The sequence below is a fragment of the Hippocampus zosterae genome, chromosome 1, assembly GCF_025434085.1.
Source record: "Hippocampus zosterae strain Florida chromosome 1, ASM2543408v3, whole genome shotgun sequence".
NCBI classification, from domain to species: domain Eukaryota; kingdom Metazoa; phylum Chordata; class Actinopteri; order Syngnathiformes; family Syngnathidae; genus Hippocampus; species Hippocampus zosterae.
In genome coordinates, this window is record NC_067451.1 from 10,083,098 (window position 1) to 10,104,704 (window position 21,607).

A 21,607-nucleotide genomic window follows, 5' to 3' on the forward strand; every position below is an offset into this window, starting at 1 on the left:
TTTTGACTATGAATATCTGGTATCTCCCTCCTTGACTGCTAACAATCAGTATAAATGTGCCAATACAACTACAGTGCATGAATGCAGCACCACTCCCACAGCTACTATCACAACCACCTCCATCCTGTCTTTAACTGTTTCTAAGGTTTGGACAAAGACCAACTGGGCTTGTTGACACATCATTAATGTTTTAATTGATTGAGATTTTCCTGTCTGTTAACATACAATATATATTTTTTTAAATATTAACAGTACAGTGGACATCTGCTTGTGGAAATTAGCGCCTGTGAACTGCATTGGTAGATTCCACATTTTTTCCCTTCACCTGAGGTATTCGCACAGACCACCACCACCACCTACCATCACTAGCCTTCCTTTAAACGTTTCTCAAAGTTTGGACGAAGACCAACTACAAAACTTGTTGACGCGTCATTAAAGCTATATTTTGTTGAGGAGCATGCCCTTATAGTAACATTCTGTATATTTCTACACATCCCCACAAAAATATGAGCAGTATAACACACATCTGCTTGTGGAAATCAGCGGCTGTGAACTCCATCCGCAGATTCCACTTTCCCTCCACCGAACGTACTCGCACGAAACATACCTGAATGCATCACCACAACACCCGAACGCGTCACCACAACACCCGAAAGCACAACAATCCTGTCTATTAACATTTCCAGTTTGGACGAGAAGAAGAACAACAACAACAACAAAACTTGTTGACACGTCATTAAAGTTGTCAACCGCCACTTACCGTATTTGTGCACCATGCCGTCTCCAACTTCATGAATCCCAACGCCTCGGTTGTTTTATCTTTTACGAGGTGAAAATGAGTCAGTAACGGTCGCTAGCTTAAGCAAAGAAGCCACAAAAGAGCTCTTTCCTCTTCCCGCCTAAAAACGTGAGTCACTCGTGCAGACGTCCTCTACCTTCCAACAATTGAGAGTTGAGTTTATGTCAACTTTTTGCCTAAGTTTGCGTCCAGAGAGACGACCTGGTAGTTGTGCGGGAGTGTTCCTCCTCCTCCTCCTCCTCCGTCTCCTCCTCCCTCTCCCATTCCTCCCTCCTCTTCTTCCTCTTCGTCATGCCGCGCCTCCGAGGTTAGAGGATTTCGACACAGTACTGCCCGGTCCTGGTGGGTCCACACCTTCCACCACAGCAGTCCTTGTGGTGGTGCAGCCCCACGCCCACACGTCGTCGTCGGGAGGACGCAAATAAGATCTCTTTTTACTGCATGCTACTCCATCAACGACGCTATGTTCCCCTCCTTTTTTGGTCTAATACTGTACTGTATAGGCTTTCCCCCCCACTCCCTGCCGCAATCCTCCTCAATGCTTTAGTTGAACCGGTGACAGACTTTGGCGCCCTCTAGAGGCGAGATGGAGAAAGGCAATGGCTTGGCATGGCTAACCTGGTTGAAAATGTAAAATTTTGGATGGGTTATGCTTATGTTGATATTACCATTTTTGTAATTTATTTGATTAACCTGTTAATATTTTCATGGATTATACTATATGATATTACACTGTATTATATTGTATTGTTTTGTAGTTGGTTCCCTGAATGTCAATGTTTTCACTTGGTTCATTGTTCATGGTTTGTGGTTGTGTGCAAATTTTCTGAACATCTACTTGAGTAGTTAATGAACGTGAATACGATTGACACATGTGCTAAATACGTTCAAGTGAAGGATGCCTCGGTGAAAGCAAAAACACTATCAGAGATTTTGAGTCAATGGGATGCAATTAAAGTCATCGTGGTAACTTATCAAGTTAACAGTTGACAAGAAAATTTGAAAGTAGTTCATCCATGGCAGCATTAAGTCAACAGGTCAGGTTAAGCTTTCTCAGTTGTAAGGCCATTACAGAGCCAGAGTGACACTGGTTGATTGACAACAACACAAAAAGTGCACTTGATGTCTTGTATTTGTGATCAATTGCAGCATATTAACAATAATAATACATTTTATTTGTGGGCACCTTTCTAAACACTCAAGGACACCTTTCAAATATTGTGGAATAACAACAAGCCTTTAGTGAAGTAGTTGGGTTGAAAATACTGTATCTGTTCTTTCCTTTATCACTTCACCATGGGCCTCCAATGCAGTATAGAATCAGCAGTACAGTTGTTGTCATAGCACTAGTTCACAGTTGATAAGAGCAACAGTTCCTTCTCCTTCCAGTCCAACAAATTCTCACTTTCTTTCTTCGACACTGGCAAAAAGAGCAAGAAAAGTTCTGATGCTTATCTGAATATTGGATCGAGCGGCTTTCATTAAAAATCAATCAATCAATCAGTATGTTACAGCCTTAATGAAAGTGTTCCATCCTTAAATGCATACCTTACCTTTTCTTTGGCAGCAATGACTTTTCCAGCGACAGACAGACAGACAGATAGACAGACAGACAGAGACAACAGAACTGAATTAATCATATCGCCAAGATTTTTAAAAAATTGCATTCACGGGCTTACCGCTGTAGGAAGTACAATCCGATGATCAACACGATAGCAATAACGTCCACTGTAATCCACATGATTGTGTAAATCCGATGGGGCTGAAACACACAGAGTTGGATTACTGACACACATGCCGTCTAATTCCAAGCTATTCTGCTGTAATGTGCCTTTCTGTGACTTCTCCAATCTGTCGCAACCTGCTGCTGACACTATTAACTCAGTGGCCACACATGTGTCACCTATTGTCATCAGGAGTTTGCAACAGAGAGAGTGGAGGAGTGACCGAAAGGCACACAACTATTTGTACCATGATCCAGTCGGGCCGCTGCACGTCCCTGAGCAGGTGGCAGGCGTTGGTAGTGACCGAGCTGACTCCCGCGCACCACAGCAGAGAGAAGAGCCATGACTCGTTGACCACCCAAGTATTCACCGTCACGTTTTGATTCACAAGATCCCTGGTGCACACCAAAAACCCCGGCTGCATTTCAACAAAATCAAAATTTGTGTAATTTGGTTGCCGCTTACATTGCTTCCGGTCACAGCACGCATAGCCTGTTTTTTTCCCAAGTCAATAGTTTTTCGTTTGGAGTGTTTCCATTAATTCTCCTTTTATGGTTATGAGGATCAAATACACGTAAAAGTAAGAAAAGAGATATTGAATCAACACAAACATAAGCCTGATTACATGTACGCAGTACTACAAAAATCTGATATATTCTGGGGCTCAACTCAGATAATTGAGACAATTTGAAGTTCATCAAGATCTCTAAGCGACTGATCGGTTATCAAAATAAGTTTGGATTAATTTGATCATCAATTAGCTGTCATTTAATCAATATATCACCCCGTAAGTAAAACAAGGGGCCAAAAGGGTTACCGGTAACTTAAATTTAAAAAATAGTCAAAAATACAATTTCACCTGATTGTCTATGATATTTTGCATTGTACCTTAACATTAAGCTAGCTGACTCTCATTAGATATTACATGGTTTGGTTGGATATTTTAATGGACAGGGTTTAATTCTCTTCTCTGTTTTACATGACACTATGTGACATGAAACTATTTCAAATACATTTTGATTTAGTCTCTCAATATCACAGATTAACATTTGCGGGTGGGTCTGTAAAATATCCTCATAATAAACGGGGATTTGCACTACAGTAAAACAAAATCAAATACCAACATTTTTGGAGGGAAGTGTTTGGCGAAGGCCTCCAGTCACCATAGCGCCTGTTACCTAATTTGTGCTGTGTTCAACTTGTTATAATGCAGATTGAGATGGTTGCCTCCGTCTTGAAACATGTCGTATTCGTTGTTGTATACTTGGATGAAGCCTGGAGCGGCTGTTTTTACATATTCTCGTTCTGCAGGTGGAAGCCACATGATCTGTACAAACAAAAAAAAATACAATACAATACATGCTGATTTATATTGCGCTTTCACAACAGCGGCAGCTGTAACAAAGCGCTTAACAAAACAGTTAACATAAAGTAAAATAATAAACACAACACATAACATAAAAAACGGACAGTCGTGCAGTCCTAACCACTTTTCCGTCACACGCTTTGTTGTTTGAAGCAGTTTGAGATGAAAGAGGAGACAATCAAATTGTCCTTTAACCAGTGGATCAGAGAAGTAATCCTCAAAATGTGCACACGTCGGCTACAAGCTAAGTTTCAAAGTCAACAAGAAGCTTTAGCATCCATTGACAAAAAAAGAGATTGGTTCACTTCTCCTGTCCCATGGAAATCCATTTCAATTCCAAGCGGCGACTCTTGGTTCCAAATACGCATCTGCGCTCCTCATCCTCAACTTCAGCAGACATCCAAAGTGTGCTTGCTTCTAGCTGTTTATTTGACACACCCAGTTGTACTTTACCGTAAAACTGACACATTAAAAAAGAGAATTAAACATTGCATATTAAAGAGGCAAACTGTTCGAACAGATCGCATAATTACATCTGATAAAAGGCTCCAAGCTGAGAGCTAGCATACAATTCAAAATAATTACTAGACTAAAGGAAATTTGTGTTGCAAAGACGAAACAAAAGAAAAGTGGACCTCTCATATAATAACTAGTCCACTAGCTTAATGCTAACATGATGTGTCTCTTTCCATGCTGGTAATAATGCTTCTAGAAGCGTGACCCCGAACTTGTGACTCGAACCCGTGTCTGTAAAATCTGATTGGGTGACTGGATGGTGTCAAGGACAAATGAGCATGAAGCCTACCAGGCTTGGGTCCAGGTCAGACATCAGGATGGTTCTGACCACATCCACCGTGTCGGCCTCCTGGTCGGGACTATAGAGGTCGAATATGACCGAGACATTGTGGCTCTTGGCGAGTTGCAGGAGTTGCAGTAAAGATGCAACACTCTGATTTCGGGCTTCTTCTTTATCCTCTGTAGAGAGCTGGGACAATGAGCGGAAAGGATCTGTCTGGAAAACATTAAATGCATATCATCAATACAAACATGTATTATTTAACATTCATCCATCCATCCCTCCATTGTCTGAAACCGTTTTATCCTGGCGAGGGTCATAAAAATAACTGCGTTTTTTTGCTCTAAAAATATGAAGGAATCATCCTCACATCATGTTTTTGTGTTTTTTTTCTAAAAAAAATTTAAAACTGTTTACCTTTTAATCGCTATCGCAGTCCTGGGGCACACTTGGTATGTTTAATCTAACTGTACATTACATATGCGGACATTTATAGGTTAGCAGCACTCACCTGAAGGAACCAGTCACCCGCATTCAGACTTTGCAAGTCCTTCCAAGTCAACTCGGTGCTCATGTTGAAATCCTTGTGCGGAAACTTCTTTTTGACGTCTGTCGTTCTTCTGAGGAAGCCTAAGTGTTGATCGTGCATCAAGAATGGAATTCTGTCCTTACTAATTTACAAAGACAATTTGGGAAAGAATCAAAATAATGCATTCATGTGAATCGGCACAAGTTATAGTCACGATATAAGATGTTTCTTTGTCATATGTCAGCACTGAGTAGCGAAATTCCTTCTCTTCTCCTTCAACTGATAAAAAGACGGCATGATATTAGAAAAAGGGATAGGCATGAACATTTGAACAATTAAAAAATATATATTTTAAAAATTATTACATGAATTAAACATTTAATGACAAAAAAAGGAAAGTATATTTGAAGTCGGCATCTATTTGACTATTGCAGGTTGCAATGGTATTACACAGTATTAACTTGGAAGCAAAGCGGATTATAAAAGACAAATATATTGCACACTACTGTTGACAGATTGTGATGGCATTTTTTCACAAAAAATGACCAATATATTGGCAGCACTTTTTTGTGCGCTTGATTAGAAATCAATAAAACTAAATTCTTAAATATTCATTTTGAACATTGACATTTTCAATAAAATAAGATAAATATAAATTGTACTTATTCACATTACTACAATACAATTGTATTTATTTTTTAATTAAAATAACTTAATTTCTACGACATAAGTGTTCAATTATTTGGGGGGGATACAAAATAAGATGTATTTCTGAAATAATAATTAACCCTTTCATGTACCAATAATGACACCCTGTAACCTAATAACACGATAAACTGTCCACTCTCGCAACCTCTCTCCCTGAAAAGGTTAAAGGGGAAGTCAACCCAAAAATGTCTGTCAAGAATATGTTCGACGCATCCCAACAAGCCTAAGCACGGCATTCCGATGAATATTTCATAGGAGCAATATGAGTTAAGCAGGAAAATCCACCCATCTCAGGGGGAGACCATTTTGCCATGGTTCAGATTCAGAAAACAGGCGAGCCGTGATTGGTCGTTACCTGAGCCTTTAGACACTGTGATATCATTTTCAGTCTAATGCAAGTGGCGAAATGGCCGCCCCCTAAGATGGCTAAAAACAAACGCAATATGAATCAAAATAGTGTTTAGAATAGTGAAGGCACATAGAACATTTTTAAAGAAAATTTTGGAGTTGACTTCACCTTTAAAGCCCCCCCCCCCCACCCCTTTTATTATATGATAACATATATTTTGCTGGCCAGTACCTGATCTGCACATCTGTCTCAAACGCCTTCACGCCACACAGGAGGCTCTTCTGGAAGGACATCATTGTGTTCTCGGGAGCCAGCTGAACACAAACATCACACATGGTGAGACACGCATGCGCACACAAGTGCAAACAAAGAAGCCGTGCCAAGATAAACAATACCATGCAGCGTTTCATCCAAGCTTGTTTGTGAGCCAACCGCAAGCGCCCCACCCACTCACCGTGATACTGTGATACTGTACCTGCACACATCTCCACACATAGGACCCTAACATTGCGGGTTCACACCTAAGCCAGGAGTGGAGGAGGGTGTATGGCGCAATGCAAGTGGATACGAGGCCCATATTTGGTCTCACTATAAAGACACACACTTACCATTGGCGCACCTCGGTGGCCGATGAGCTTTGGCTTTGGAGGCAAGTCGCTGTGGTCGATCAGACAAGGTGAGTGGATGACTAAAGGACACAAGAGGATGGCTGCTGACACTGCAGCGTACAATGATGCCATCAGGAAGCGAGAGCCTGCTCAAAGGAAAAAAAAAACAAGATTGACTCACATGACTGACTCACATGATTGATGACTTCTTTAAATATTGTCCTGGGGCAGTGTTTACGAAACTTAATTGACCCAAGGCACAACTTTTACATGAGAAAAACCTCATGCCTCATGGCACACAGCCAAAGAAAAATGTCACAATATCACTACACCGGTGCTGTTTTTCTGTTTAGCAAATCAGTGGGCTCATCAGTTACCTCTTTTACAATGAAATGTATGAACTGATACAGTATTACAATTTTAGTTTTTGTTGTTTTGATAATTGTTTTTTGTTTACAGATGCAAAAAAGCGGTGACCTCCTCTAAAAAGGTTGATAATCACCCAGAGATGCAACTTAATGGTGGCAAAGCACTACTTTTGCCACAAAATGGTGGCATTACTTTTGTTCAGATCACATTCACATTATTCCTTTGTACCAAGATGCCAGAAAACAGTGTGCCACAGTACTGTTTTGGTTTAATGAAGCTCATTATCTCACCTCAACATAGTTCCTTGACACCCAGATGTCACAAGATGGTGCCAAAGGACTACTTTTCTCTAAACTCACATCCACATTGCTGCTTGGCACCAAGAAGCCACAAGATGGTGGCAGAGCACTACTTTTCTCTAAATTAACCCCTTCACTCAGTTCCACATTTTTCCTTGTCACCACGATGCCACAAGACGACAGGAAAGTACTATTGTTATAATGAGGCTCCTCAACAAAATAAGTTATTGACACCAAGATAGCACAACAGGGCGACAAAGTGTTAACTTTGTCTAAATGAACCTTAACTCAATTCAAATAATTCATTGGCACAAAAACACCACAAAGTGGGGACAAAGCACCACTTGACTAAATGAGGCTCCTCAACTGACTTTAACATTGTTCCTTGGCATAGAGAAGACGGAATATTATGTTATGTTGTTTCATGACTTCAAATGTTGATTACAATTTTCTGAATATGTCCCCCGCACAGACATACAAAATTGTACAATATTTTTCAAAATGCAATTTGTTAAAAGCATGATTTGCAGAGCATACTGTACATTTTGTTTGGGCCATATGGAATCCCTGGAAGACAAATGGGCTCAGCAGAACCAAACCTCCAACAGCACCGAACTGCAGGAAAGGAGCAGTCGCCTTCCAAAAGTATAAAGCACATTAACCACATGCAATGCAACACATATAAAACATACAATTACCATCTGGCTATGGCAACTAAGATGTTAAAGACATACTTACCTGGAGTGAGAGAAGAACAGTTGGCCATTCTTGCTTCCACTGGAGACTTATTCCAACGATTCCAAGAAAGATGAAAAGCAGACCAAGGATAAGAAGGCACTTTAAGGAGAGAGAGAGAAAAAAACACATTTAAAAAAAATGACATACTGTAATGTAAACACAACCCAATCACGAGCAAATAAAGAAGTCAACTGACCTTATGGAGCCAATGTAAGTTGAGTGGTTCTTTCAATGCGACTTGGAACAAAGCAAAAAGCTAAAGAATGAAAATACAGTTACAGTGTCTGCTTGGAAATGCATCACATTTATCCAGTGGAAGAAATATTTAGGTGGTCGCTGCAGTCCCATCCCCACGGAGGCACCACAGGTATCCTTACCGGGGCTCCTTCTTTTTAATCAATGAGTGTGTATTCTCACCAGCAGCAGCACACAGTAGCTGGTTAATACCGCCGAAATGATGATCAGCACCATGAACCAGTTCACCCAGTGCTTCAGTTTGAGGAAGCCCTTCCTAAGAAGGAGAACAATAGAGCAATATAGCCAAAAACAACAGGAAGTGGAATTTTTAGGTATTTCATATGCTCGTTTTTGTTTACCAATTGACATCCTCTTGGTCATTTGAAGTGACCAGACAGATATACATCCAAGACACCGAGAGCAGGGTGTTCAGAGTGAGGAATGAGAACCACCAGCATGCACACTAAAGTGTGGAAAAAGGTAATAGGATGAATAGTATGCACCACGTCTATCTGTTTTTCCCCCATTTCCTAAGTCTCCTGCTCAATGTTGTACTTTACAGTGCAAAACGGTTCTTTGGAAAAAGTCACGACACGACTGAGTTGGACGGGATGGAATGTTCATTTGTGATTACATGCCACTTGATTTCCAACATTTGCTCTGGTGAGAAACACAAGGAAAACTTTGGGAGTTGTTTTATGGCTCAGCAGACACCTTGGACAACAAGAAATAGTCCATTTTCCATTATAAATCCACTTTGAGGAGCACTTTCCGAACTTCCCCAGGACCTAGTGCACCATCTAGTTATTTCGTCGATAGTGCATGTATTTTTCCACAAGTAAGACTATAGCATACATTCCATGCTGCTGCACCTGTCGTTTCACCAATATGCCATTTGTTTTCAAAGTAATAAATGTATACAAATACTTGGTAACATACGGTGTAAAACGCCATAGATGGGCTACCATAAATTAGCATAGATCAGAGGTGCCCAAACTTTTTGGACCGAAGATCGACTTTTCGTTCAACCAACCTCCCGGGATCACCCCTTACCGCGCATGCGCGTCCTGATGAGAAGCCAAACACGGAAGCAAGCGAAGCACTTTTGCAGCCTGTTGATTATCGTAGCTTACACGTACCGTGTAACATGTACAAAGACACACAAATGTTTGGGGGGTTTTTTTCTTCTTTCCTTTCGGTTCTAATAGGGACGAGTCCTAGATCTACCGGTCGATCAGGATCGACGTAATGAGCACCCCTGGCATCTACAGTATGTTACGGAAATTACAAACTTGTAAAAAGCAAGCACTGTTTACTCAATTCTGCTTGTGCTACTTGTTCTACTTGTATCATAAATATACAAAGTATATAACCAATCAAGACAAAACAAAGCATTAAAATGTTTTTACTTTACTTTCCCCGCCTTTCCTGAAGCGTTTCCACTGGCAGCTGTACAAGCCTCGGCAGCAAGCAGTGAATGGCGACATCTCTTCGTCGTCTTCTCCTCCTCAATCGCAGTGTAACAAGTGGAGGACGAGGATGGCGAGGGACCACAAAGGAGGTTCAGTAGTTACCCACAAGGGGAACTAAGCCCCCATTCACGGTGTCGACCTATAGGCAGTGAGCAGGATGAAAAAAAGATGGGGTGAGCTCATGAGGATTTGAGAGGTTTCAATGCAATCCGTGCTTATTAAGGCCGCCAATAGAGCCACGCTGTGGTGAGAGCCGTTGGCTGAAATGACAATACGTAGTCCACGGGAGCCTTGACAGTGCACAATGATGTCACAGCACAAACCAAGGGCCAGTCAGACCTTCCCCTGCTGGCCTAAACAGTGTCACAAGGAGTGACCTACATTTGCTGTTGAGCAGAATCACTGTTTTAGTCCAAATATGATCCTTTTTTTCAGAAATCGATGGTTTGGTCAATCCCCACATTATGTTTTGACTAGGCATGATCAATAAATCAAATTCACATCGACTTCACAATGTAGTAGAATGCAATTTTCAAATCGCAAAGGATGTAATATGGAGAAAAGCACCCCCCATTAAAAAAAATATATGGTCAGTTAGTAAGCTTTATTTTACATATGGATGTGAGTTAGAGGTGTGCACTGTGCATCTCTCTAATAAAAGAAAGTTTAGTGTGATTCAGGAAGACGGTATAAACTAATAGGACAAGAGAGGGTATGATCCAATGAGTTTCTTGTTGTCGTTTTGCATACATGGAAATGAATTGTAAAACTTGTGTAAAACTTAACTCCCGTCAGTTCCTTCTCCCGCCCTGGTCGATTGAAAGCAAATGTCATTCAAAGGTAAGTATAGTGAACTTCTGAGAAAGGCCAGTTGTCTATGAAAAAAAAAAAAGAGGTTACAGTTCACCCCTCATGGAATACCGCAGGAATCATTACTGGGGCCCCTTCATTTTTAATCAACGAAACTGTTTTCTTGAACAGCATAGCTGGCTAACACAACAAACAACAATCCAACTGCAAGCCACACGAGCAAGCGCTTAATGACGGGAGGCAAGGAAAACTCCCACTACAGAAGAATCCTTGAACAGGTTCTGAGGGGTGCCTGTTCATTTCAGCCAATGGAGAAACAAGAGTGAAAGAGCATGGTAAAGATAGAAACGATAAAAAAAGGACACGGGTCAAACAGCCGGGTGAAGGACAAAAGACGAATGGGAACAACAGCTGTACCAACAGGATGACAACAACAATGATACTAGTAATAGTAACTAATGCAATTGGGTGACATTAACAGGTGGATTTTAGCCCTTAACTGCATTAAGGCAATCCAGGCTCAATAACACCATCAATAGAGGTTGGCTGTGCAGAGATCCACTGACTGAACTTACAATGGAAACTGCACGGGAGCTTTGAGAATGTACGCCGATATCACAACACTGACACAGCGGAGAGGACAGCAGGAGCTGGGCTGACTATTCCAAAAATCACAAAGGGGTCTTTGATAAAGTAGGAAAACAATAGTGTACTGGGTGTGCGCCTTTTTGGTTGGCAATCAGCAGTGGCTGCTAATTGGGTGTTGCCGTGGTGTCGGTCTGTTGCGTCACTTACATCACTTTTTGTCTTTATTTATGTCAGTCTCTTTATGTTTTGAGGTGCTTTGTTCTGTGACTTTCGTCTTCGGTGCTTCTTTCCCGCTTTGCAGAAGCACTTGTAGTTTGGTTTGTTTTCGTACATCCTTGTTTTCCTTTTTGTAAATTTGTTTAGATTCAATCCAATACAATCTACATCTTCATCGATATAGTGCTTTCACAACCGTGGAGTGCTGTGCCATCCTGGAATTGTTGGCTCCTTCAAAAACTGTGCTCCCAAAACCTAAACCCGAGCCATGGTTTAACGACATTACCCGCGCAGCTAGGCAGGGGTGTCGCAAAGCCGAACGCAAGTGGAAAAAAGACATTGCATGTCTCTTATCAAATTTGGAAAGACTGCTGGCGTAACTACCAGCTCACAGTAAAAGAGGCCAAAAGAGAATATCTGTTGGACCTTATTCAAGCTAACTGTCAGAACCCACGCGCACTATTTAAAACAGGGGTGCCCAAACTTTTTGAACCGAAGATCTACTTTTTGATCAACTAACCTCCCGGGATCTACCCTTACCGGCCCGCGCACGCGCACACACACACACACACACACACTTGCACCCCATGATGAGAAACAGCCTGAAACTGAGGCATGCGTTACACTTTTGTAGCCTGTTAACTATCGTAGTTCACACGTACAGTTTTAAAGTGCTTCCCTGGGCCCTCCTAGATTCCTATTCTTTGCCCGTGCCCTCAGTGAATTGTACACGAAGCGAACTCTGAATGAGAACAATGACGATAATTGCAGACTGCTGAGCGCAAACAACTTCCGGTGACGTAATCACGCGCCACCGTAAATTCAAGATTTACCTGCTTTATTTTATTTTTTAATTATTTTTTTGTGTGAAAATGAGACTGATAGGATGCAGCGTACATTAACACAAAACATATATATTACTAACATGTACAAAGACACACAAATGGTTGTTTGTTTTTTTTTCTCCTCGACACTCCTCGGATCTACTTGGGACCTGTCTTAGATCTACCGGTAGATCAGGATCTACCTAATGGGCACCCCTGATTTAAAACGATAGATTCTGTACTCAAACCCCCTCTGCCTACTTGCTCAGATTCTTCACCCGAGATGTGCAACAGATTCCTTCAGTTTTTCATTGATAAGGTCTCTACAGCTAGGACTCCGGTCTCAAATACCGCATCTGACCCCTCTGTCCATGTTCCATGTTCAGCTGTGCTAAATTCTTTTGAAACTGTGTCCTTGGCACTTTTGGAGGATGTAGTTCGCCAGACAAAGCCATCTGGCTGCCCTTGCGACTCTCTTCCCCCGCACTTCTTTCAGGAGGTTCTCCCGAGTTTTGGCGCATCGGTCTTGGATATCATCAACAGCAACCTCTCTTCTGGTGTAGTTCCCCAACAGTTTAAACATTCTGTGGTCCAACCCTTGATCAAGAAACCTGGTCTTGATCCAGATGTGCTGTCAGGTTTCAGGCCTATTTCGAAACTGCCTTTCATTTCCAAAATTCTGGAAAAAGTGGTGCACATGCAGTTGAAATTTTTCTTGGATGAACATAACATATTGGAGGTCTTCCAGTCAGGTTTCAAGACGATGCATTGCATGTTACACGTTTCTAATGACATCCTCCTGGCAAATGACTTTGGAGACCACGTGTGTCTAGTTTTATTGGACTTAACTGCAGCATTTGATACAGTGGATCACAGTATTCTGCTGACTCATTTGCAGCACTTGGTGGGCATTGGCGGCAGTGCTCTTGAGTGGTTTAGGTCCTATTTAGCTGACAGAACCTTTTGTGTCAGCTTTGGCTGCTCTGAGTCACGCACTGCTCCCCTGTCATGTGGTGTTCCACAGGGCTCAATTCTGGGGCCTCTGCTGTTCTCGCTGTATCTGCTCCCATTGGGTTCCATCTTAAGGAAACATGGTATTCCCTTCCACTGCTATGCAGATGACTGCTAGATCTTAGTCCCACTGAGCAAGAAAGACGCCTTTTCATTAAGGCCACTCCTATCCTGTCTGGAAGAAATCAAAACCTGGATGGCACAAAATTTCTTGAAATTCAATAAAAAGAAGATATTGTTTGGTCCCAGTGGCCCTTGTACATTCCATCCTGTAGACTTGGACCCCCTGTCTCCTTATCTTAAGTCAACAGTCTCAAACTTGGGCCTTAAACTGGACAGTGATTTCAAACTCGATCGGCAAATTGGTGCAGTTGTTAAATCCAGCTTCTTTCGCCTTAGACAGCTGGCCAAAATAAAACCTCTCCTCTCACATGAACACTTTGAGACAGTAATTCATGCCTTTTCACATCCCGGCTCGATTACTGCAATGTCCTTTACTTTGGAGTCAGCCAGTCCTCCATTAAGCGCCTTCAGCTGGTCCAGAATGCCGCTGCTCGCCTCTTGACTGGTACTCGTAAGAGGGAGCACATAACTCCTACTCTGGCAGCCCTTCACTGGCTCCCCATACATTTTAGAGTTATTTTCAAGATCCTCTTATTTGTTTTCAAATCTCTGAATAATCTCGCGCCACCTTACTTCTCTGAGCTCATCCGCCCCTACACATCTGCCCGGCGCCTCAGGTCTGTGGATCAGACATTATTAGAAGTACCAAGAGCTAAACTGAGGCTCAGAGGCGATCGAGCCTTTTCTGTTGCTGGTCCCTCTCTCTGGAATGACCTCCCACTGAACATTCGTCAAGCCTCCTCGCTGCCCATCTTCAAAACCCTCCTCAAAACTCACTTTCTCAAAATTCGACTCACCATGACTTGGCCTTTGGGATTTGTTCTTGGTTTTACTGTTTGGTGCCTTCTACCGCCTTTATTACCGATTTGTCTTACTGTTTATTGTGCATGTTAAATTGCTCCATGTACAGCACTTTGTATGCAGTGATGGCTGTTTGAAAGTGCTCTATAAATACTGTTGACTTGCCTTGACTTGACAACAGCTACAGCTGTAACTAAGCACTTTTATAGAACATTTGTATCATCATAGAGTTAACATGTCATTTTTTTATCATTCAAATTTTGAACATAGCAGTATACAATTTTTATCCCCAACAACAGAATGTCTTTCCTAAGTTATTGGATCAAAAGGTTTTAATAAAAACTATATTGTGGCAATCCAATTAAAAATCATGCATCTCTTTGTTGAAAAACTCTATAAAGTAACTGTCTTTGCATTTTTGCTTTACATTTTTGTTGTATTCACTTTAAAAAATGGAGATTAAAAAGTTTAGATTCTTATCTGAAAAAAATATACAAATGTAATTTCATGTCTTTATTTTGAGATTTAAAAGGCGAAAATGAAACTTGCCAAATGAAAAATGTACATCATTTCATGTTACCAGATATTTCATCTGTTTTTTTCTGATAAGACATTAACTTGTCTTGTCCAATGTAACGCATGTAGCTCCTTATGTCAGGTTTATTTTAGTTCTATCCTATCTTTTATTTAAATTCAATAAAATTGCTTTTCTTGTTTGGTTGTATTAAAAGACAAATACATTTCAAAAGCCATTTTTTATTTTTGTCAAAGAAAAGTCAAAATTCAAACAGAGGTTTGCCTTTTTATCGTTTTTAAAATCGCTTAAAAATGACTTTTCTATATACTTTATTTGCATTAATTTATTGGGTAAAAGTGAAAAATGAAAGAATCTGGCTATGGATGGAATTGCATTTTTTAATAAAGTGTAGTTAAATGAGTGCGCGTAAATATGAGCACAGTAGGAATCATGTTCTCCTACATAAACATCCTGTACCAATTAAAATAGTATATGAACCAATGAGACGACACATAAGATTGCTCATTAATCAATATTAAACATTGCTTTATTGTTCTCTGACACATTCAAGAACGTGACTCATTCAAAGGAGACATAATTGAGGTATTTGTCTCGAAGATAATCCGATAACAAACGCATGACATGCAGGTCTGAATAGACCTTTAAATGTGCAGCCATTCTATTCTTTTTTTCCCCCCTCCGATAATTTTAAAAGTTTAGTATGGCGTGTACTCACCATTAAATCCCACTGGGTTTTTATGCGGAATGCAAAAAGTGTCCGTGCCGTCTGTGTTTTTCAGCATTGGGACTGAGTGCACCCGTGAAAAGAATGTAAAGTCGCCGTTGAATAGTGCAGGCTGGGGAGGGTGGATCGTAATCCAAAACGGAATAACTGTGGAAGGCAGGTGGGGGAGGGAGGATCGCGAAGTTAGGGACTTTTTAAAATTACACCTCACATGTTATCAAATGATCAAACCAGTCAAACCAGACCATTCGGGATCTTTTAAACCAGACTAGACAAAACACGGACACTGTATACTTAAGTACAAATACAGAAACTTGTGTATAAACAAAAACAAAACAAAGTCTGTAAGTAGCAGAAACACCGATATCTCCTTCACTTCGAAATTGAAGTACTCAGTCCAAAAACCGGGACTGTCAAGGGTCACCACAGTGAGTGCAAACGAAAAATACTGCAATTTTTTGGGGGGTGTAAATTACATACAATCCCCATTTGATAAACGCCACAATGATTAACCCCCCTCCCCCGCCCTCAAAAAAGAAAACCATGCTTTGATTATTTCAAGCCAATCGTTAATTAATGTGAATGTAAACAACTCAACTTGACTTTCTTCAGTTTTGCCACAGTATTTGCGACTTGATGGTTGACAGTTGAGACTCATTACTCGTGATATGTCACGAGTTCTCTCTCATTCTCCTAGTTCGGGTCTAGTGCTTTGCAATTAGTACTGTACTAGCTGTACACAGCTGTCAGTGTCAACGGGTGCATACTTTTGCCTCACCTGTATGGTAATCATTAATTAGTTGTTCCTCCACTCCCCATTAATGCATTGAGACAGGAAGAAATTGATTATTTTTATTTATGTATTTCCACTACGTTTAAAGAGCCCTAACTTCAGTAATATTTGTGACTTTTTCACTGTCCAGGACCCAGGGAGCAGAGATAGCACCAAAAAAGTAGCAACACAAAATTAATACACTGAAAAACAAAACTCTTAAGTTACTCATGAAAACAAAGTAGCAACTGAAAATCACATTCAGGGATATAAAATATTCGTGACAATCAAAATCAAAATGAAAATTATCTTTATAGGTCAAGTATGTAAAACACACAAGGAATTTGTCTCCAGTATTACAGGGTACACTAATATTGCAATAGCAAGCCACTACGACGAACAAGGACATAACATAAATATCGAAAGACTTTCCGTGATGTAAGGACGAGGACTGCTGGCAACAAGATCAGTCTATAAACATTTTCTTAATGTCCTTTTCACAAGAGCTGAACTTAATAAAGCCCTGTCAAAGACTAAAATGACTGCACCTGGTCAAAATCATTGAACCATTTTAAACCATTAAAATATTCTGACATAACATAACATAACATAACATAACATAACATAACATAACATAACATAACATAACATAACACAATGAAGTAGTCCATGCACACACTAGTTCGTGCCCACAAAGTAGTTCCTCGTGCGTACATAAGTTACACGTGTGCACAAAGTGTTTTTTTTATGTCATATCTGGGACTTCGTAGGTCTGCACTATCGTATCATCGCCGTAGGCACGTAGTTCGAGGGCGTGTCACGTCTGTTTCGACCCGTGGACTGCGGTGGGTTAAGCAGGACACAGGTGAAGCTTCATGCAACTCTACGTCCAATCGAGAGGGGGCAATACAACGCGCGATGGCCGATTGTAACGTAAAAAGAAGAAGCAGTGTTTGGCTCTCAGTGGTAGAGCCATTTGGTGAGATAAAACGTTAATAGCTTTTATTCCTCTTAAACTGTTAAAGTGTATGCACTGCGGGTACTTGTCTATTTTCCGAGGATTATACTAGTGAATCAACGTGTGATTGTTGCAACAAAGTGGGGCCGTTTGACGCTTGCTTTCCAGCCGCGGCTAGCCGCTAAGCTAACTTTAGCGCAAGCTGTCGTCTTGTTTACAAGTGAAACGACAACGTTTTTATTTTGTTTCGTTCGTGTTTCACCCAAACTGTAAAAGTATGAAATTCCCCTCTTTTGAGGAGACCTGTCATTTAACGTAGCTGTTAGCTGACAATGTGATGAAAGGGCGTTGTGTACAGTGGTGTAGTGGGGATTTTTTAAGTGGGTGTACGCGATTCTGGGATGTTCTATATATACATATAGAACATCAATCATAGGCTACAACACCAGTTGAACGATCGTTAAATTTAATGTTTTACTACTCCAAAATAATCAAAGGCCAACGTTATTAAGCAAAACTCGCATTATGGCTAAAACCGAAATAAAAATTGAATGTGGCGTCGGGAGAAGTGGGTGGACGGCGTACCACGCCCACTACACCCCTGGTTGTGTATCTTTCGATCGTCTGCACTTGTTTCCATTACTTGCTGAGACCAACACTTTTAAAAGTTGCCTCATTGAAGTAAGCAAGGGGGATGACAAACTTGAAACCCAATCTCTGGCCTTGAGCACAAACCTTATTTTAAAAACGTTAACTTTGAAATGCGAATTAATCCATTCTGTGTTTTGAACCGCGTGTGAGTGTGTGCTTGTGTAATTGTACTTGTTTATGTGTGTGCAGTGACAATGGATCAGAAGATTCCTTATGATGACTACCAGCTCCCTGTGGTCTTCCTGCCCTCTTATGAGAACCCACCAGCATGGATTCCTCCTCAAGAGGCAAGTTACAAATGTTAGTGCACTTGCAAGCCTGCAAAATCATCACTACTGAAGACAGGTTTTATAATATAACATAACATAACATACACATACACAGTGTGGTACAGCAGTTGCAGTGGAAAAGGACCTCCAAGTCAAATTTGCATCATAATTAACAGTTTTTAATTTGGTGTTGTTTCAGCGGGTACGCCACCCCGACTACAACAATGAGCTGACCCAGTTCCTCCCTCGCACCGTGGTCTTGAAGAAACCTCCGGGAGCGCAGCTGGGCTTCAACATCCGTGGTGGCAAGGCCTCGCAGCTGGGAATCTTCATATCCAAGGTGTGTGTGTGTTTCACTGTCGCATTAGGCTCAGCGATATGGGTTTAAACTCAAAATTCAGATTTTTTTCACAAAAATCCCATTTCAATTTTAAGATTTTCTTTTCAACCTTCAATAAAATGAAAAAAGCTAATGACAATGTAATGATTCAAAACAAGTCTTAATTTGCTGTAATTTTGTTTTATTTCTATAAAAACAAAACTTATGAAGCCTGTTCAAATGCCCCCCTCTCCCAAAATGCATACTGTATATATAGAAGATTTTGTTGCAGATACAAGAACACAGACTACCACCAACAACGGTCAAAAAACACTTTAATATGATTTCAAAGCTATCTTACAACATTACCCCGAAAATAAATGTGTCAAAGATGATTTGATATGTAAACACTCATTCAAATGTGTGTGCAGAAAGTGGTAGGCAAAACTACTTTTCTATTAGAGTAGCATTTGTGCCATGTTGTGGGCATTTCAGAAAGTGCACATATGTTTTTCAATGAAAAATGTAGGGTAAATTTTTTTAAACAGAATCATCCAAATATAACTTTTGTCCCTCAAAATTTGATCACCATTCAAGTCGTCTACCCAGTTCCTTCAGGTTGATGTATCGTGTCTAAATTTGAACGATAGAAGCTGCTAAAAAAGAAAAACAAATCCCCACCCCGAAACTGAACTTAATAACATTTATTTATTGGCAGTTGCATTTCTCGGTGTGTGTTATTAGGTGGTTCCAGACTCTGATGCCCACCGAGCAGGATTGCAGGAAGGAGACCAAGTTCTTTCCGTCAACGAGGTGGACTTCCAAGACATTGAACATTCCAGAGTAAGTCGCACTTTTTTGCTTGATGGAAGAAATATGTGGAACTGCTGTTTTTTGTGATTAAGAGGAGATGATTCCCCACTGTTGTATACAAAACCCGGATATAATCCTGACTGTTTTTAAAATTTTACCACATCCTCGCTCAAATAGACTGTAAAAATATATTCATATTTTTTAAAATGTTTGTTCAACCATTGGCATGATAGATATGTTCTTATATTCTCCTCTTGGGGGGAGGGCCATTAATTTCATTGAACGAACATGGAAAAAAAATTACGGTGTTTCCTTGAGTTTGTTTAATTTATTCCGTGGCCACTCAAAACGTTCATCCTAAATGATCGTTCTCCACTGATTTGACTAAACATCCCTAAAAACGTTTACACTCCCCACCCCCACAATAAAACAACAAAAATCTTGGAATGTGATTTTTTTAACAACAGAAATTGCACACCTTGGCCACTCTGGGGCAGTAAAGTACAGACATACGGGTACACATGGAGCCAGATGAGACCTGACCTCTTTGCAGTAACAGCAGTTGGTCTTGATTTAATTCTCGATCAGCTCATCAGCAAGCTTTGCTTGATCCTGGGGACCAGAGTGTAACACCTTTATTTAAATGTCATCATTTGATGAGACATGTAGGAAAGATGGCACGCCACATCATCGACGGTGTCGCAAATGAACTGTCTACATGAGGCAGAGTTTTCACTATCACCACAAATGTCCATGTGTGTGTGTGTCTGTGTGTCTTTTCAGGCTGTGGATATTCTAAAGACCGCACGCGAAATCCTGATGAGGGTCCGCTTCTTCCCTTACAGTAAGTTGTCTGACATGTCTCACACCCCAGAGAAGTTACAAATCTGCATTTTGAAGATTTTTATTTATTTAAAAAAATATAAGTGCATGAACTTGTATGAGAAATGTGAATTGACACAAAACACTAAAATAGTTGACATGGATACTGATGATGTTCATTAATATTATCCCGAATCAACAAAATAAGTCAATTGCGAAATTAAATCTGCACTTATTATGATAACAGTTGAGCCTGCTTTTCAGGATTTATTCTGTATGCAAGAACCATGTGTAGAGGTTCTTTGTTATATTCAGTACATTATAATGACAGTTGTCACTGTCATACAATTCCCTTAATCGCCAGGGTTCCAAATTAATGGTTTAAATTTGATTGGACTGTGCTGTAATCCTTTTAGACTACCAGAGGCAGAAGGAGAGGACTGTCCACTAGGTGCCACCAGAGAGCCAGAAACGAAGGACTGTGCCGGAAACGTCACTGTGACGCCATTTACCCTCGCACACGCACGCACTCAAACCCACTTTCTGTGACCACGGCCTTGCTCAGTCATCTTAACACTGAAGCAGTTCATGTAGCTCAATTGCATATCCGAACTCACAAATACTGTATATGAAGTCAATAGAGCGTCACTTTAACGAGGCTTTTAAGTCAAAGAGATGTGCAGTTTTAGACCAGCTCATATGTGCAGAAATATCGGTTAATCTATGTAGAAATGCATGTGTGTGTGCGAAATGTAAATATCAAGGTACCACACACAACAACAAAAATACTAATAAAGACAGCAGGAGCTTTCTGTGAAAGTCAACTAATCCAATCTGTCAAGAATGACACTCTTCTACATGCAGTTTTTACATATTGTAAATAGATGACAACCTTACTACATAATTATTAGTATTTATGATTTGCCATGTTGGATTTGATTGATATGTCACTGGATATTTTTGAAAGATTGCGGTACCACCGATTCTGTCCTGCCACTTTTCTCACCCTCATGTTATGATTTTTTTCCTCTGTACCTTTTAAATAATATACAGTATATAAAATAATTTTTCGAATGTCAGCTTTCTCTGTGGATTCAGTGTTCTGATTGCTGTTAAATTTGGAAATCTATTGCCTACAACTGTCAAAAATTGGACATGTTTGCTTTAGAAAGAAAACCAGTTTCACGCGCTAATTAAGATAACATTGAAGTAATCAAAAAAGAATACATGTATAAATTAATGTTTGTGCTTTACAAAAAGATGGTTTATTTTAAAGAAAGGACATTTGTGATTGACCCCAAACCTCTTAACAGAGTATTTAGTGTTCCCAAAATATACCCCCCAAAAAATGGAAAAGCACATGGATTATTTCAT

The 21,607-nt window shown here is 40.4% G+C and overlaps 3 protein-coding genes across 7 annotated transcripts in view; 1 reads left to right on the plus strand and 2 right to left on the minus strand.

Annotated features, from left to right (window-relative positions):
- dlg3 (discs, large homolog 3 (Drosophila)) overlaps positions 1 to 1,299 on the minus strand; it is a 98,658-nt gene extending 97,359 nt beyond the window's left edge. The window contains exons 1-2 of the mRNA XM_052066147.1: positions 917 to 1,299; positions 761 to 819 (exon numbers count right to left, since the gene is read on the minus strand). Coding sequence (XP_051922107.1) covers positions 761 to 776 — 16 coding nt within the window. The 5' untranslated portion in view covers positions 777 to 819; positions 917 to 1,299. The remainder of the gene's footprint in view (positions 1 to 760; positions 820 to 916) is intronic.
- A 614-nt stretch (positions 1,300 to 1,913) lies between these two features.
- gdpd2 (glycerophosphodiester phosphodiesterase domain containing 2) lies at positions 1,914 to 15,774 on the minus strand. 4 transcript variants are annotated; one of them, XM_052068225.1, is made up of 16 exons: positions 15,621 to 15,774; positions 9,932 to 10,133; positions 8,882 to 8,985; positions 8,703 to 8,796; positions 8,482 to 8,541; positions 8,286 to 8,384; positions 8,090 to 8,183; positions 6,880 to 6,959; positions 6,503 to 6,585; positions 5,197 to 5,356; positions 4,695 to 4,901; positions 3,702 to 3,850; positions 2,771 to 2,918; positions 2,479 to 2,561; positions 2,353 to 2,372; positions 1,914 to 2,219 (listed from the first exon to the last, which is right to left on the minus strand). In XM_052068225.1, exons 2-16 carry the CDS (start codon positions 10,007 to 10,009, stop codon positions 2,146 to 2,148), a joined length of 1,533 nt encoding a protein of 510 aa, XP_051924185.1. In that variant the 5' UTR covers positions 10,010 to 10,133; positions 15,621 to 15,774; the 3' UTR covers positions 1,914 to 2,145. The 4 variants fall into 4 exon arrangements, with proteins under 4 accessions (XP_051924185.1, XP_051924018.1, XP_051924089.1 ...); XM_052068058.1 differs by having other exon boundaries at positions 6,880 to 7,025; XM_052068129.1 differs by lacking the exons at positions 9,932 to 10,133; positions 15,621 to 15,774 and adding an exon at positions 9,157 to 9,760 and having other exon boundaries at positions 6,880 to 7,025.
- A 1,455-nt stretch (positions 15,775 to 17,229) lies between these two features.
- On the plus strand, positions 17,230 to 21,312 carry pdzd11 (PDZ domain containing 11). Of its 2 annotated transcripts, none has more exons than XM_052074451.1 (6): positions 17,230 to 17,380; positions 18,200 to 18,297; positions 18,479 to 18,619; positions 19,343 to 19,441; positions 20,195 to 20,255; positions 20,650 to 21,312. In XM_052074451.1, exons 1-6 carry the CDS (start codon positions 17,320 to 17,322, stop codon positions 20,682 to 20,684), a joined length of 495 nt encoding a protein of 164 aa, XP_051930411.1. In that variant the 5' UTR covers positions 17,230 to 17,319; the 3' UTR covers positions 20,685 to 21,312. The 2 variants fall into 2 exon arrangements, with proteins under 2 accessions (XP_051930411.1, XP_051930506.1); XM_052074546.1 differs by lacking the exon at positions 17,230 to 17,380 and adding an exon at positions 17,416 to 17,440.
- The last annotated feature ends 295 nt before the right edge of the window (positions 21,313 to 21,607 follow it).

Excerpts from the sequence above, each read along its gene's own strand:
- pdzd11 (XM_052074451.1), top strand. The coding sequence starts at position 17,320 with ATGGCCGATTGTAACGTAAAAAGAAGAAGCAGTGTTTGGCTCTCAGTG. Across the intron at positions 18,298-18,478 it reads CATGGATTCCTCCTCAAGAG|CGGGTACGCCACCCCGACTA; the intron begins GCAAGTTACAAA and ends GTGTTGTTTCAG. Across the intron at positions 20,256-20,649 it reads GGTCCGCTTCTTCCCTTACA|ACTACCAGAGGCAGAAGGAG; the intron begins GTAAGTTGTCTG and ends TAATCCTTTTAG.
- gdpd2 (XM_052068058.1), bottom strand. The coding sequence starts at position 10,009 with ATGTCGCCATTCACTGCTTGCTGCCGAGGCTTGTACAGCTGCCAGTGG. Across the intron at positions 8,542-8,702 it reads GCTACTGTGTGCTGCTGCTG|CTTTTTGCTTTGTTCCAAGT; the intron begins GTGAGAATACAC and ends TTCATTCTTTAG. Across the intron at positions 4,902-5,196 it reads CGGGTGACTGGTTCCTTCAG|ACAGATCCTTTCCGCTCATT; the intron begins GTGAGTGCTGCT and ends AATGTTTTCCAG.